Source organism: Pongo pygmaeus, chromosome 8 (genome assembly GCF_028885625.2).
Source record: "Pongo pygmaeus isolate AG05252 chromosome 8, NHGRI_mPonPyg2-v2.0_pri, whole genome shotgun sequence".
NCBI lineage: Eukaryota > Metazoa > Chordata > Mammalia > Primates > Hominidae > Pongo > Pongo pygmaeus.
In genome coordinates this window covers 11,132,315-11,144,877 of record NC_072381.2, presented here as the reverse complement: position 1 = coordinate 11,144,877, position 12,563 = coordinate 11,132,315, and the positions used below count along the sequence as shown (strand labels likewise).

General features: G+C 41.6%; 1 protein-coding gene across 19 annotated transcripts in view; it reads right to left on the bottom strand.

Annotated features, from left to right (window-relative positions):
• CELF2 (CUGBP Elav-like family member 2) overlaps positions 1–12,563 on the bottom strand; it is a 536,938-nt gene that overhangs the window by 309,264 nt on the left and 215,111 nt on the right. For 2 of the 19 annotated variants that reach the window (XM_054436847.2, XM_054436850.2), the window contains exon 1: positions 7,475–7,783. The exons of 9 other annotated variants lie outside the window; for them this stretch is intronic. In XM_054436847.2, the coding sequence (XP_054292822.1) occupies positions 7,475–7,548 (74 nt within the window). In that variant the 5' untranslated portion in view covers positions 7,549–7,783. 8 more of the 19 variants (XM_054436854.2, XM_054436852.2, XM_063669546.1 and 5 more) reach the window with 8 other exon arrangements.

The following is a 12,563-nucleotide window of genomic DNA, read 5'->3' as shown; positions in this document are numbered from 1 at the left end:
CACCTTCCTCACAAGGTGGCAAGAAGGGAAAGCGTTGAACGAAGTGGGAAGGGCCCCTTATAAAACCATTGGATCTCGTGAGAACTCACTACCACGAGAACAGCACATGGGAAACTGTCCCTATAATTCAATTACCTCCACCTGCTCTCTCCCTTGACATGTGGGGACTATGGTGACTACAGTTCAAGATAAGATCTGGGTGGGGACACAAAGCCTAACTATATCATATGTCCAATAAGATGACTTTCCAGATATACAGTCACATACATATATATGTATACACACACACATATGTGTATATATATATACACACACATATGTGTATATATATACACACACATATATGTATATATATACACACACATATATGTATATATATACACACACATATATGTATATATATTTATATACACACATACATATGTATATACCCCCACACATATTTTAGGCCTACTGACCACATTCAAGTAAATGACAAAATACTGTACTCTTTTAGCCTACAAGACCAACTGATTGTCTTTGTGCCAAATAAATGAGGTTCAACTTTCCTGCTACTAGGAGAAAGGAAGACATAATTTGGGGGAAAGGATATAAAATACCACCTTAAAATTTAATGAGTTTTACTCAAGCTGTGAACTTTAGAAAAAGCATAAAATCAAGACTTTCAGCATAAAAGCACAGAATTTTAGACCTAGTATGTAAATCGAAGTACTTAGGAGTACACTGTTATGGTACCAAAAATAATTTAAGCTGTCCAAAAGCTATGTCAAGGTATGAAATAAATCAGCTGACCTTAATTTCATTGTCCCTGAGTAGTGAGTCACCACCTTCATCTGTGAAAGTAGGAAATCTTCAGTCCTATTGGAGCTTGTAAATGTGAGATAAAGCAGCTGTGGCACTGGGGGAACTGGATTTCCATGATTATGACAGACAGCACCGCATACAGTCTCACTGAAGAGACAAACTTCTGGGACTTCTTCATTATTATTATTATTATTATTATTATTATTATTATTATTATTAGAAGAAGAAGACAGAGTCTTGCTCTGTTGCCCAGGCTAGAGTGTAATGCTGCCATCTCAGCTCACTGCAACCTCCATCTCCCAGGTTCAGGTGATTCTCCTCCCTCAGCCTCCCAAGTAAGTGGGACTAGATGCATGCGAAACCACGGCGAACTAATTTTTGTATTTTTAGTAGACACAGGGTTTTGCCATGTTGGCCAGGCTGGTCTCAAACTCCTGAAGGTGATCCGCCTGCCTCGGCCTCCCGAAGTGCTGGGATTACAGGCGTGAGCAACTGTGCCCGACTGATTTCTTTAATTATTGAGATTTAAAATCAAAATATTATATCTAACTCCTACCTTTAAAGCACTAGAGGAATCCTGGCAAACTGGTCAACTACCTAGGTGACTCCTGGGCTGCTGATCTGGAGGACGCACAGATTGTTTAAAAGAAGATCTCCTCAGAATAGATTTCTTCATTTAAAACCCAACCTTAAGTAAAAGGCCACATAGCCTGATAGAAAAATACAGAATAATAAAGCCGACCTGATAGTTTAAATACAGCCTAAACTTAATTTACATAAATCTTTAGGAGGAAAAAACATAGGTCTAATAATTTGCTGCTTAAGTTGGCTCTGAGGCATTCATTCAAATGGAGTAAATAAAATTTAACCAAAACCTGAATTTGTACTCATACGTCATTTTGAAAACCACAGGATAACACACTTACTAGCATTACATTTTAAATTATCAGCTGATTTTAAAACATCACTCTTAGTATCTGAACATAACATACAATCTGCAGTTCATAAGAGACTGTTCATAAAACTCCAGGTTGGCACGGCCAATGTGTAAATCTCAAATACGCTCACAAGGCATTTCAGCCACATAACTGGAATTGTATTTCTATAAAAACAGTTGGAGTAATCACTTTCTGTCATGATTTAGCACAAATGGGGAGAGTGAAGCTGTTCAAAATCTCCCTCAATGTCTCCCCCTTTCTTTTAAAAGTCCTTTAGGAGGAGTCTGAAGCTCTCACTAAATGAAAAAGACATTCCCAGGAGGAGGAGGTGGTTTCCATCCCTTCACATCTGGATTCAGAGCATGAGGATATTGGATGGAACAATTACACAGTGATGATGCTAAAGGGGAATAATTATTTTACCATTACCTGAGAGCATCACATTTGCTGCTCTAATTAGTTTTTGTTTCCCACATAGGTTTTTACCAGGAATGTGCAGCTCCATTTCTCTTAGGTTTAGCAAGAGCTGTTTCTTAAGGAAAAATAAAAATACATTTTCTGCACTGCTACACAAGTAGCACACCACTGATACTGGCTTCATTATATTACTCGGCACCTCCTTGGTGGAGGAAACAAACAGGATGCATGAGAACTTGTAGGTGCTAATGAACTGGAAATCATTAGTAGTTTCCAAACCCTCCCTTCTGTGGTTCTGTAAAACAAACATTACACTGACAAACATCTAACTCTTTGTGATGGCCTAACCCCAAAACACAAAGCAAAAATGTGACCCTCCCCTGAAGAAATAAAATCTCCCAAACGGTAATACTCTAAAGTGGAAAGAATGACCTATTAAGTTGGGGTAAAGTGCAGCATTGAACATAAGCAACATTGATGACTTATTAATTTTGCTCCTTGAATCATGTTGAAAATATTTTCCATTTAAATGCAAATTAGATATGGAATGCTTATAGTATTGCTTAACATTTATGAGAGCTTGTTTTCATTTTTGTTGGTTTTTACAAAAAATTCAACAATGACATCATATTCCCGTTATAATCTACATATAAGCCTCAACAATGATCGCTACCCTGATTTTTTGCCCAAGAGCTGGGTCATATTGGGCGCTGGTTGTATTACACTCAGCTGTATCAGATCATTTTGCATGCCAAACATAACCTGTCTTTTTATGCTAAGTAAACAAGTGTTTAACTTTTAATAAAAGTAAGGAAGGGGTAAAGAGAAATGAAGTTTGGGGATTTACGTAAAAAAGCTAAGGATATTGCAGTCTTTCACCAGAGGCCAAATATAGTGTTATTATAGCTGTTAGGGGAGAAAAAAAAAACAAACAAACACTGAGAAGTGGAAAACACTCTAAATGATCCCATGAAATCTTAATTACTAGGTTCATATCTAAAAATCCCATCACCTTTTTATCTTGTCTTTCAAGGGTCTTGTTTCCCCAGCTCACTGCATATCATCAACAGATGCCAAAGTTATCTCAACCCAGCAAATTACAATTAAACAGCAAGATTAAACAATTAAAATAATACCTCTGCCCAGATCAAAGATAATATCAGTGTTCTAAAAAGCCAATGTGGGATGAATTCTTCCTCTCGGAAAGCAGCTGATAATATGTGCTGTTAACGGAGCAATCTCAACTGAAAAAAATACTTCAAAAATTTTCCTTAAAGAACCATATGCAAAGTCTTTTCTTTAGACTTTTCTCATTTTAATTTCCTTTCATGACCATCAGAGTATCAGGTGATAAATACCAGTTATCTCCATATTATTTATAACTGCATTTTCTAAACAGACTTTAAATGCCCATGGAGGAGAAAAACAGAACCCCACTGCTTTTGATCTTTATCTTGCTGGAAACTTGTAAACCAAAAAGATTTTTAATTAAACTGTATTCTGCTTTTATGTTAATAAATATATGGAATAACCGAATTAGAATCAAATTAGAAAGTATAAAATGATGTTTCACATACATCAATCCTGATCAGGTGACATACTTATTTCTTATGCTCATTCTCACGTGGCACAGTTTTGATTTTGATAAAACGGTATGTCATATCCTTTAATTCAGTGTTCTTCTCTGCATCAACCCATGAACATTACATACCACCCCATGTGTTCACTTACTTGAAAGCCACAGCTTTGCCATTTACTGCCTATGTGGCAGGGGCAAGCAGGTCACCTCTTTAAGCATCATCTGTAAAATGTGGGCAATATCCACTCTGCAGATTAGAGACAGTGTGAATAAACTATCCTGGCGCGTGGCAGGCACTCAACTAACAACTCACGTTTGCTTATTTTGGGGGGAGGCAGTAATTACTTCTTGGACTAGTCACACTGCCCCTCTAACAGTTTCCTAATCTATAAAATGAGGTCTGATGAGATGGTCTCTAAAGCCCTTTTCAGTTTTAACAATGGTGTCCTTAGAACCACCCTTCAGTTTAATTATACACTGATAGATATTTTGCCAGTTATCCCAACTTGAAAGGACTTAACAAAAAGCTAGTTCACTGAGCTGATGAATTTACAGTCAACATAACTTTTCTCATTTTCAATAAGGTTACCTACCAAATGTAAAAAAAAAAAAAATATTTTTAATTTATTGGTAGACTCTTCTCAGTGTCTTATTCTAACACCTAATGTTTTTTAAGCTGTGTTTATCAGTCTAACTGTAATTTCTCATTTCTGAGACATCATTTATTAGCTTTGTTTAAAAATTCAAAACCATTTACAAACCCTAAATGCATGTATATGGTCATTAAAAAGGTGAATCAAAGGAGGAAACACTCTCCCCCATCTTAATCGAAAACCAACTGTCAGTTTAAAATCAAATTAAAAAAAAAATCAGTGCCTGTTTTCATTATGCTGTGTGGCTAATATTGTATATGATATTCTATAGTAACACAAAGACAATGAAACTTTAACAGCCACGATTATTTAAAATGTCCATTTCCATTTATAGTTTTGATACTGAATGTTTAAAACCCCAAAACTTTGAAGCATATGTTACAGCAATTCTACACCACTACAGAGCCTTAAATGATCTGGGCTCTTTAAACACTGGATAGCTCGTGGGGCCATCAAGCATAATAATTCAACTCAAAAGCTATTTGTTCATCTGCCTTGAGGACTCAAACGTATTACCTCTTGCAAACTTATCTAATACATTCTCGTGGGAAAACGCCATTGAAAATGTTCTACTGCTTTAGAAAAATCAACAGCAGAAAAGCCCCTATGCTTTATTTAAGTTCCTTTTAGGAACAGGCCAATATCTAGCCGACTGCAATTTAGTCCAAATGGCAATATACCACACATGACAACCAGTCCCGAAAACAATAAATCCGCATGGCTATCTTCTCAACTGTGTGAATACGGCAATAAAACTTACAACTTAGGCGGATTTCAGGCATTTTCAACTTGTCATATTCCCCCCCCAACACCTCTATCCCCAGATACAGTATCTAATGTGAGTTAATTATCAACGATATATAAAAGCATGCTCTAGTGTTCTCAGGGCTACGGAGACACACAATAGCTATTTAGGAAACAAATAATAAAACTATCATTTACAAATCCTCTTTTCTTCCCTTAGTTCAATTAAGCAACAGCTGACAAACGCTGAGATCAATTTGGATTTGATTCCAAAGGCTATCATTTGGAAATAACTAACATTTGGAAGAGACGTGAGGTAGAAGTCACGTTAGGATTTTCATAGGAGACTCCATGGCTAAGGCACAAGAGCTCAGTTCAGAGCAAATCGCTTGAACAGGCCACATTCATCCACCAAATGAAAAGGATAAACTGAATTTTCATAATTCATAATTTAATTGACAAGAAACTTCATCTTTCTGAGGCCATTAACACTTTAAATTCATAGCTCATTCAACAGCTTAGCTATATTATGGTCACTTAAGTAGCAGGTGACCATAAATTCAAAATCATGATTAGGCGAATTCTTCAGTTTAGCCTGGACGCTCTAGCCTCTAGAGGAGAAAACGCATAAAACTTTCATACTAGCTCATGTGCAAACATGTATTACGTGTCTATATAGGTATACATTTTAAGATGGGGGACAGGACAGAGGTCTGTTAAAACAAATATCGTGGAAATGTTACTAATCATGATTCATATCTCGGAGAAAACTACCAAAACAGAATATTGAAAAGATGAACCTGATCGTGTACAAGCAAATTAACTTTCTTAATATTGACTCAAAAGACAATTTGCATAACAGATTGTATCATCCCCCTCCTCCACCCCCCTCCTTTTTTTTGCGGGGGGTGGGGGGGGTCCTTGCAGCTCAAATAATTGGCCACTGCAGAGTTTCTCAAGAATCTCTTAACTCATAACACTTAACACGCTAGAAAAAGAATCTAGCATGGCAGGGGAAAGTTAGTTGCCAGGGAAATGGAACATAAAGCCTGGAATAACCTCAATACTGCAGAGTACCATAAGGTGCCAGAAAGAATAGGGATGTTAAGTCCTACAGTGGGTAGAACAGGAAACATTTTACATGCACTCTTACCATACCAATCCATTTTTTTTCCCACTGGATTAGATTAATTACAGCTTAGATCCGCTATTCAATTTCTCGCCTGATCAGAGAAAATTTAAAATGTCTAAAAAGGACATAGACCTTTTGGTCCCACTCTGGCAATCTTTTCTCTCTTTTTAGGTTTCCTTTTCCCAACATGCCTGAAATACAAATAGATCCTACTGACTCCCCCGAGCTAATAAAAACTTTCCTATCAAGCCAGCTAAAAATTAGACATACTTTCCTTTCTTCAGGAATCCCAGCTCTCTACTTCTTTCCAATAAACGCTCTACCTTAGTTTGACGACATGTAAAACAACCAGAATCACATTAATTATTAAATTACAGACTGCATATAAGACAAACCATGATTACGTAAAAATTACCTCTAATTTCTGCAATAAAGTACACCTGGCTAGTTTCACGCTTTATAATTATCCCCCCGCCCTTCCTTGTCTCCGCTTCCCCTCTCCCACCTCAGGAAAGGATCTTTGCAAATATTAAATCAGATGAGCGGGTAATTTGGTAAGAAGAGCTCCTTCCCCGGGCCACGAGAGCTCCGTCAGCCCCGCATTTCAAATGACACGAGCGTGCACATTCGCACGCGCGCACCCCGCCCGGACCCCGTGCCCGCTCGCCGGTCCCCGCCCGCTCCCCGTCACGCCGCGCCCCGCTCAGTCCTCACCCGGACCCCAGGACCCCGCCCGGTCCCCGCCCGCCCCACCGGACCCCGGGACTACCGCGCCCGGCTCGCCGGTCCCCACTTGGACTCATGGACCCCGCCCGGACCCCGGGACGCCGCGCCCCGCTCACCCTGCTCGCGGGTCCTCGTCCCGGTCCGTGGACCCCGCCCGTCCCCCACTCACCCCGCGGGGACCCGGGACGCCGCGCTCCGCCCGCTGGTCCTCACCCGGACTCGCGGACCCCGCCCGGTCCCCGGGACGCCGTGCCCCGCTCGTCCCTCCGGGAAGCCCCGCGCCCCGCACCGCCGGCGCTGCTCGTCCGCACCCGCTCCCTCCTCCCGCGTCCCGCGCCGGCCTCCGAAGGCCGAGGGAGGCGACGGTTCCGAAGCGGCCAAGTCGCGCCCGGGCGCCGCGGGCGACGCCCGTCCCTTTCGCGCCGCCGACTCTGCGGGGAGGACGCCCGCTCGCCTGGCCTCGGGACGCGGCGCCACTCACATTCTGTCAGGAACGAGCAGGCGGCCCTCGACCATCATGTCCGGGAGGAAATCCAGCTTGAAGGCAGAAGTCATGTTCGCGGGCGCGGGGGGCGGCTCTGCGCGCGTCCGAGCGGCCGCGGGCGGCGCGAGACGGGCAGGGACAGGTGCGCGCGGCCTCCCCCGGCGGCCGCCGAGCCGGCACTTGTCACATTCTCTCCTCGCGCTCCGCCAATCCCCTCCGAAATCCAGCGCCGGGGCGGCCGGCTGCCGAGCGCCAGGTGCGGCGGGCGGGGGCGGAGCTCGCGGGGCGCCCGCCGCCGCTTAACCCCTGCGGGCCCGCCGGCCCAGAGCGCGGCCCCGAACCCGGCTCCGCCCCGCGGGGACCCAGGGCGGGCCGCCGCCGCGCTCACCGCCCGGGCACGGCCAGACTTCTCAGGGTCCCCCGGGCCCCCGAAGGCAAACCCGCTCCCCGCCTGGCTCTGCTCCCCAGCCCGGCTCTGCTCCCCCGCCCGGGGGTCCCTGGCAAGAGGCCGCCGTGGCAGCTGGGAGTAGGTTTAGGGCCACCCGGGCGCCAAAGCCCGCTCCACTTCCAGACCCGAGCCGCGCTCCCAGAGCCCAGCCGCGGGAGGCGAGCAGCCCGAGGGTTCGCTTCGATGCTCCTCGGTGTGGTGTGCTTGCCCGGGCAGGAACTAACAGCGATCACCGAAAGGGTATAGGAGGTTTAGGCGAAGTAAAGATCAGATATATGACCCAAGTGACATTTAGGGACTTATCGCAGTGCCCTAAGGAAGACAAACCTGTCTCTGCACGATGGCACTGCCTTTTCTGTCATCTTGCAAACACTAAGAAGTATAAGCGGCTGAAAATAAAGTCATAAATCACGTTTTCTACATAAACGATAATCATGAATCTGCCATTTCCTAGTATTTAACACAATAATCAGAAACCAGCTGAGTGAATTCACGAGTGTTAGGTCTGTAATGTAAGGGCCATGAAGCTTAAATACCCACTTAAGATTTGTGACTGATTTACTAACAAGAATTGAGAAAAATGGCCAAACTCAGAAAAAACAGAGAAGCTGGCGAGTTTAATTTTTAAGTGATTTGCATAAGTTCTGGAAAACTAATTCGTTTCTAAGGTGACATTCTAATTGATCGTTCTCACTGTTGATTATTTGGGTGGCAAACTTTTCACAGTGTAGTCACAAGTATGTAAGACTTCATGGCATATTTCACATTCTGAATCAACATCATAAATTGCGTACCAAAAGTTTATAGTTTATCTCTTAGAGAAACCTTCACTTGATTTTGTAATGACATCTTAAACTTTTAGGGTAATGTCTCTGTCTATACAGCTATACATCCATATACCTATACAAACATACACGCACACACACATTATGGTTTTGTTTGAAATATGTAATTTTCAGTTTTTGTCTTTCTAAAAATCAGAACTGTGCTAGGAAGCTGGGCTTTCTCCTCACAAATTATGCCTGAGGATACCATCACACAAACCAGAGGGTTAAACAACCAAGTTACAAATAGTTAAATGTGTCAGACGTGATATAGAGAAAATATGATTTTAATTATTTCTCACCAGTTTCTTGTGTGACGACAGCTAACTATCTTTAGAGGTTATGAAGGCAAATGGACACTCACATATCAGTTTTAAATCCAGGTTTGATGCATTGAGCAATATAAAGTATCAGACCTGGGATATTCAATTAAGTCCACACATGCTCAATGGACTTGGTTGCCTTCTTCAGCTGAACAATATATCTGGCTTTTGACCTTCTATTTCCAAGATCATTAGATGTAGGGCTAAACTAACCTTAATTTTTTAAATACTACCTTACTGGAGGAACCAGGTCTGGGCTCCTAAGGAACTGAGGAATGGTTGCAATCGAGTGAATTCTTACACTCCCAAAGGGCCAAACTTGTCCTCAGACTACTAAGCTACATTTATTCCCCAGCTACTGTTCTGCCTTCAAAATTACAGGATTTTGATTGGTCTTTCAATTATCTTAATAATTAGGTGGATAAATGAAGACAAACCTTGGCAGTTCTTGGTTTTCCATATGTTATTTGCACAAATATCTAATGTATATAATGAGCTGACTATATAAAAATTATTTTAAGAAATGAGCAGAATTGGCCTCCAAAACAGAAGCAAAACACAACTGCATTAATCAAAATGAAAAATATTTTCTAAGCCATAGCAAAAAGGTCCATATAGATCTACATTCTATAAGGTAGAACATGTTTCATTAACATGTATGCTTCTGAAATACTTATTTTCTCTTTAATTGCATGTGAATTAGTTGGAAGAAGCTGTAAGGAAGCCCTCTTACTGACTTAAGCCTTCTCAGCAGTTTGTTAAATTCTAGCCTCAAATCCCTTGAGGCAATAGTGGCTTCAAAGCAGCTTTTAATCATACTATGAGGAGGGTGAAGTAGTATGTAAGTAGGTCACAAAGAGAGAATTCCAAGTGCATAGGTTACTGCCTTATTTAACTACCGTGTAACATAGTTTTCAAAGCACATTTGCTTTTGCAGTTTAAAGATATAAACAAAACCAGGGTCAAATATAAAAGAAAACTCACTCTACATGGGTGATGTGAACCGAGGAGAGCTTATGGGGTGCATGTGAGTTTAAATACTTTGACTGCCAAATACATAAATAATGTAGTGATTGCATAGGCACTTGATGTAGGTACCAGAGGGAAACAAAATACTCACACACATCACCCCCCACCATAGGTTATTCACAACAATCTTCCATTTGTAGCTTTCATTTCTAATATCGAGTTGGTTTCCATGATCACAGCACATACACAAAAGCCATTTGTAAAAATACAAATTTCAAAAGCTCTTGAGAAAACAAAACAAGAACACCCAACCAAATACCACCCGATGAAAAGCTTCAATTTCTCATTTCACTGCTTTGGAAGGAAGAAAAAAAATCTAAAAACAACTCAACAGGGCCCCTTTTTTAATTTTCATGCAGTAACGAGCCATCAGGTATCATGTTTTGGCAGTTGGAGTTATTTGGCAGACAGCTCTATGGGGCCGCTGTTGAACGCTCGGGTTCAATGAAGCTATTTTATAGCCAAGGATCTTATCGATAGCAGTGGAGGGGACGACGCCATCGGCTGGCCCCACCCGTGGATATGAACCGGTTGGTGACACCACCCTGTGTTGCCATCACTGGGGACCAGGCTGTCCTGAACAATGAAGTTTCCTCATAGTTTTAGCTGCATTGTAGAAAAACCTTAAGCTCTTCTTAGCCCCATCCCCCTACCTTCCCTAATTGTCTCCTTTTTTTAATCAACTTGCTATTCATTTCCCAAACAAAAGGCAATTCAAGAATTGGAAGCACTTCAAGGGAAAGTTTCTGAATGACCTCATTTTATATGAGGCCTTCCCAGGCAAGGGAAAGCACTGTGCAATTTCAGCTCCACTTCCCTCTTCGAACCTCATCTCATACAGAGTTTTGTCCACAGGTCATTTTCTGAGCACTGAATTATCACTGGCATTAAAAAAAACACACTCAATGGAAACAGTGCTAATAAATGCATTTGTACACAGAGTACAAACTGCTTGAATTGGAATACAAACCCTTTTCCTGCCACCTCACTCAATCAATGAACCAGAATACAGTCCACTGACTTGAGCTCTTTCAACATTTTTGCACAAAGTTGCTACTACAATTTAGGGACTGGTGCTCGACATATCGTGACCCATGTTTATAACCCAACAGTTAATTTTCTGCTCCTGCAGAAAACCCTGTATATCTTGTGACATTTCCATTTTTTATTATTCCTATACATAACTTCCCATGGTAGCATCACTTAAAAGGCAGTAGCTATCAGCCCTTCAACTACAGAACAAAGATGTACCAGGATTGTTCAGTCAACTCAAAAAGCCACCTTTACTGAAGGATTTCTTTTTCCTTCTCATTTCTGGCTCGTCATGACAAACCAGGATGCAAAACATCTTTCCCCTATCACATTTGCAAATTCAAATTTTATTAGCATAGCTGTTTTAGTTAACAGCAACAGCAAAGAAACAAAAGACAAGTCCAGTGTGCTCACAGCCATTTGGAGCAAGCAATACAGGCCCTGTGAGGGGATTTCCCATCATTGCCAGACAATACATTTGAAATCCACATGAATTTTAAGTACCTGAGAGAATATCTGACTTTGTGACCATGTGTTTGTTCTTGGCTTACTGCAGTTTCATTAGCAACTTGCAAAAATAAACATTTTTTAATGTGTTAACAAAAAACCCCAAACATATCCTTAAGTGATACATTGTAAGCCTATCTCTTCTTGGTTCCGTAATGACATCAGTTAAACAATAAATATTTATATCGCCAATTCTAAGTTTAAAATGATCACTTATTTTCCCTCCATCTTGATAACTTCTGGAATGGTGACATTATCACATTTCTAAGGCGATTTAAGTAAAAGTAAATGCCAATAAAGATGAAATCGTTTTTAAGCTCATTTTACATTTTTTCAGGGAATAGTAAGCAGTCGCCATTGCTTGAGAATAGCTTCTACTGGTTTCTATTTATTTTTATTTTTTGCAATCTTGTGTTTTTCTGAAGCTGTTTTTCATAGAGCCAAAATACATCATGATGAATTTATGTCCCTTGTGAAGAGGCCTTCAAGCTGAAGACAGTTCCTTGGATACATACCTTCTCACTCGCAAAGGAGGGACCCCACTAGCGTGGTCTGCAGCTTCCAATCCAAGGGAATGAAATGTTAGCACTGTGGATCTCTCACACCCAGAGCCCAACCATCTCATCACTTCCCTCTCTAACTTGCCCTTTCCTTTTTCTCCTTTCTCCATTGTACCAAGATTGCAGGCCTTTTTATTTCTTTCTTTCTCAGCTTTCTCTTTCTCCCTTTTCTCCTCCTCTCTCTCAAATGGGAGCCAGACAATGGCAGAAACTTCCTCTCCAGCTGCGTGTCTGAGGAGGTAGGTGGCTACCAAAGTGAAGAGAGGAGCCATGGATTGCTCATCTGCCAGAGAAATCACATTTGACTTGCCTTGACCAAGGCTGATTTCTGAACTAGGAACAGCTGTCTTCGCAGTGAGCCCT